General features: G+C 46.0%; 1 protein-coding gene across 1 annotated transcript in view; it reads left to right on the plus strand.

Moving 5' to 3' along the window:
• Positions 1-492: 492 nt before the first annotated feature.
• rcor1 (REST corepressor 1) overlaps positions 493-1,996 on the plus strand; it is a 2,807-nt gene continuing 1,303 nt past the window's right edge. Inside the window, exons 1-7 of the mRNA XM_031841661.1 lie at positions 493-687; positions 769-887; positions 1,064-1,142; positions 1,244-1,294; positions 1,420-1,566; positions 1,672-1,749; positions 1,851-1,908. Coding sequence (XP_031697521.1) covers positions 508-687; positions 769-887; positions 1,064-1,142; positions 1,244-1,294; positions 1,420-1,566; positions 1,672-1,749; positions 1,851-1,908 — 712 coding nt within the window. The 5' untranslated portion in view covers positions 493-507. The remainder of the gene's footprint in view (positions 688-768; positions 888-1,063; positions 1,143-1,243; positions 1,295-1,419; positions 1,567-1,671; positions 1,750-1,850; positions 1,909-1,996) is intronic.

Genomic DNA, 1,996 nt, shown 5'->3' on the forward strand with positions numbered 1-1,996 from the left:
CAAAAAGTTCAACTTTTGTCTCGTCAGTCCACAGAGTATTTTCCCAAAAGTCTTGGGGATCATCAAGATGTTTTCTGGCAAAACTGAGACGAGCCTTTATGTTCTTTTTGCTCAGCAGTGGTTTTCGTCTTGGAACTCTGCCATGCAGGCCATTTTTGCCCAGTCTCTTTCTTATGGTGGAGTCATGAACACTGACCTTAATTGAGGCAAGTGAGGCCTGCAGTTCTTTGGATGTTGTTCTGGGGTCTTTTGTGACCTCTTGGATGAGTCGTCGCTGCGCTCTTGGGGTAATTTTGGTCGGCCGGCCACTCCTGGGAAGGTTCACCACTGTTCCATGTTTTCGCCATTTGTGGATAATGGCTCTCACTGTGGTTCGCTGGAGTCCCAAAGCTTTAGAAATGGCTTTGTAACCTTTTCCAGACTGATAGATCTCAATTACTTTGATAAACCACAGTTAATTTATGTTTTAACAGGAGGGGGAAAACACTTTTTCACACAATTGTATATATGTTTTTCTCTCCTCAGGCTCTGGGGATGCTCTTCTGGCACAAACACAACATTGAGAAATCTTTGGCCGACCTTCCGAACTTCACTCCGTTTCCTGACGAGTGGACGGTGGAGGACAGAGTTCTGTTCGAACAGGCCTTCAGCTTCCATGGGAAGAGCTTCCACCGTATCCAGCAGATGGTACGTTCCCACTAAAACCAGTGGGACCAGTTCAGAGTGTGTTTACTGTGTGTTCATTGAAGACCATCTCTCTCTGTGTAGTTACCTGATAAGACGATGGCCAGTCTGGTTCGTTTCTATTACTCCTGGAAGAAAAGTCGCAGTAAAACGAGTCTAATGGACCGACAGACACGAAAACACAAGAGAGAGAGAGACGACAGGTGAGCTGCAATCTGTACAGGTAACACGACGGGTGAACACGACGGGTATCACGGCAGGTAACAGTACAGGTGACACAACAGTACAGATGACACAACAGGTGACACAACACTACGAGCAACATTACGGGGACGCAACAGGTTGTTTGAATTCTAATAAATATTTCTTAATCTTTCAGCGAAGAGGAAGTTGAGGAGAGAAACATAAATCCTCCCATTGACTTTGAGGTCGACCCAAATAAAGACGACAAGAAGGAGGTTTGTTTTCTGTTTACTGACTGTTTGTTTACTGTTTACTGACTGTTTGTTTACTGACTGTTTGTTTACTGTTTACTGGTTTTTAAATGTTTTTGTTTCAGCTGAGTTCTGGATCAGAGAGGTCAGAGGTCAAACCAGCTTCTGGACCAAAGGTAACAATCTCTGTCTGTCTCTCTCTCTCTGTCTGTGTGTGTGTGTGTGTGTGTGTGTGTGTGTGTGTCAGGCAGTAGTAACCTGTCTCTCTCTGTGTGTGTACCTGTCTCTCTTCTACCTACAGACAGGTAGCAAGGCGTCTCAGCGGTTGAAGAAACGTCCTCCCAAAGGAATGTTCTTGAATCAGCAGGACGTTGTTTCTCTCTCGTCTTCGTCTGCTCAGGGACTCATCAGACAACTGGACGGTCAACTGGTCTCCATAAAGAGACAGGTCAGTCTACCTGTCTGTCTACCCGTCTGTCTGTCTCTCTCTTCTTCTGTAGGTGACGGTGGGGGGTCCCCGTGTCTCTCTCACCTGTGTCTCTCTGTGTTTCAGATTCAGACCATCAAACAGTCGAACGGCTCTCTGAAGGAGAAAATCAGCTCAGGAGTCAACGAGTACAGACAGCCTGAGGTAACAATGGCAATGCAGAAATACACAATGTGTGTTGCTGGTTGCCTGTTGGTGTTGCTGTAGTTGCTTTGTGTTTTCATGTTGTTGTTTTCTTGCTTCAGGTGAATCAGAAGTTTAACACTCGTTGGACCACAGAGGAGCAGCTGCTCGCTGTACAAGGTAATGTGTGAAATACCTGTACCCAGGTAGACTGAGACACTTGAGACACCTGAACTACCTGTACCCAGGTAGACTGAGACACCTGAAC

The sequence above is a fragment of the Anarrhichthys ocellatus genome, unplaced genomic scaffold (genome assembly GCF_004355925.1).
Source record: "Anarrhichthys ocellatus isolate YVR2014 unplaced genomic scaffold, GSC_Weel_1.0 scaffold4941, whole genome shotgun sequence".
Classification (NCBI taxonomy): domain Eukaryota; kingdom Metazoa; phylum Chordata; class Actinopteri; order Perciformes; family Anarhichadidae; genus Anarrhichthys; species Anarrhichthys ocellatus.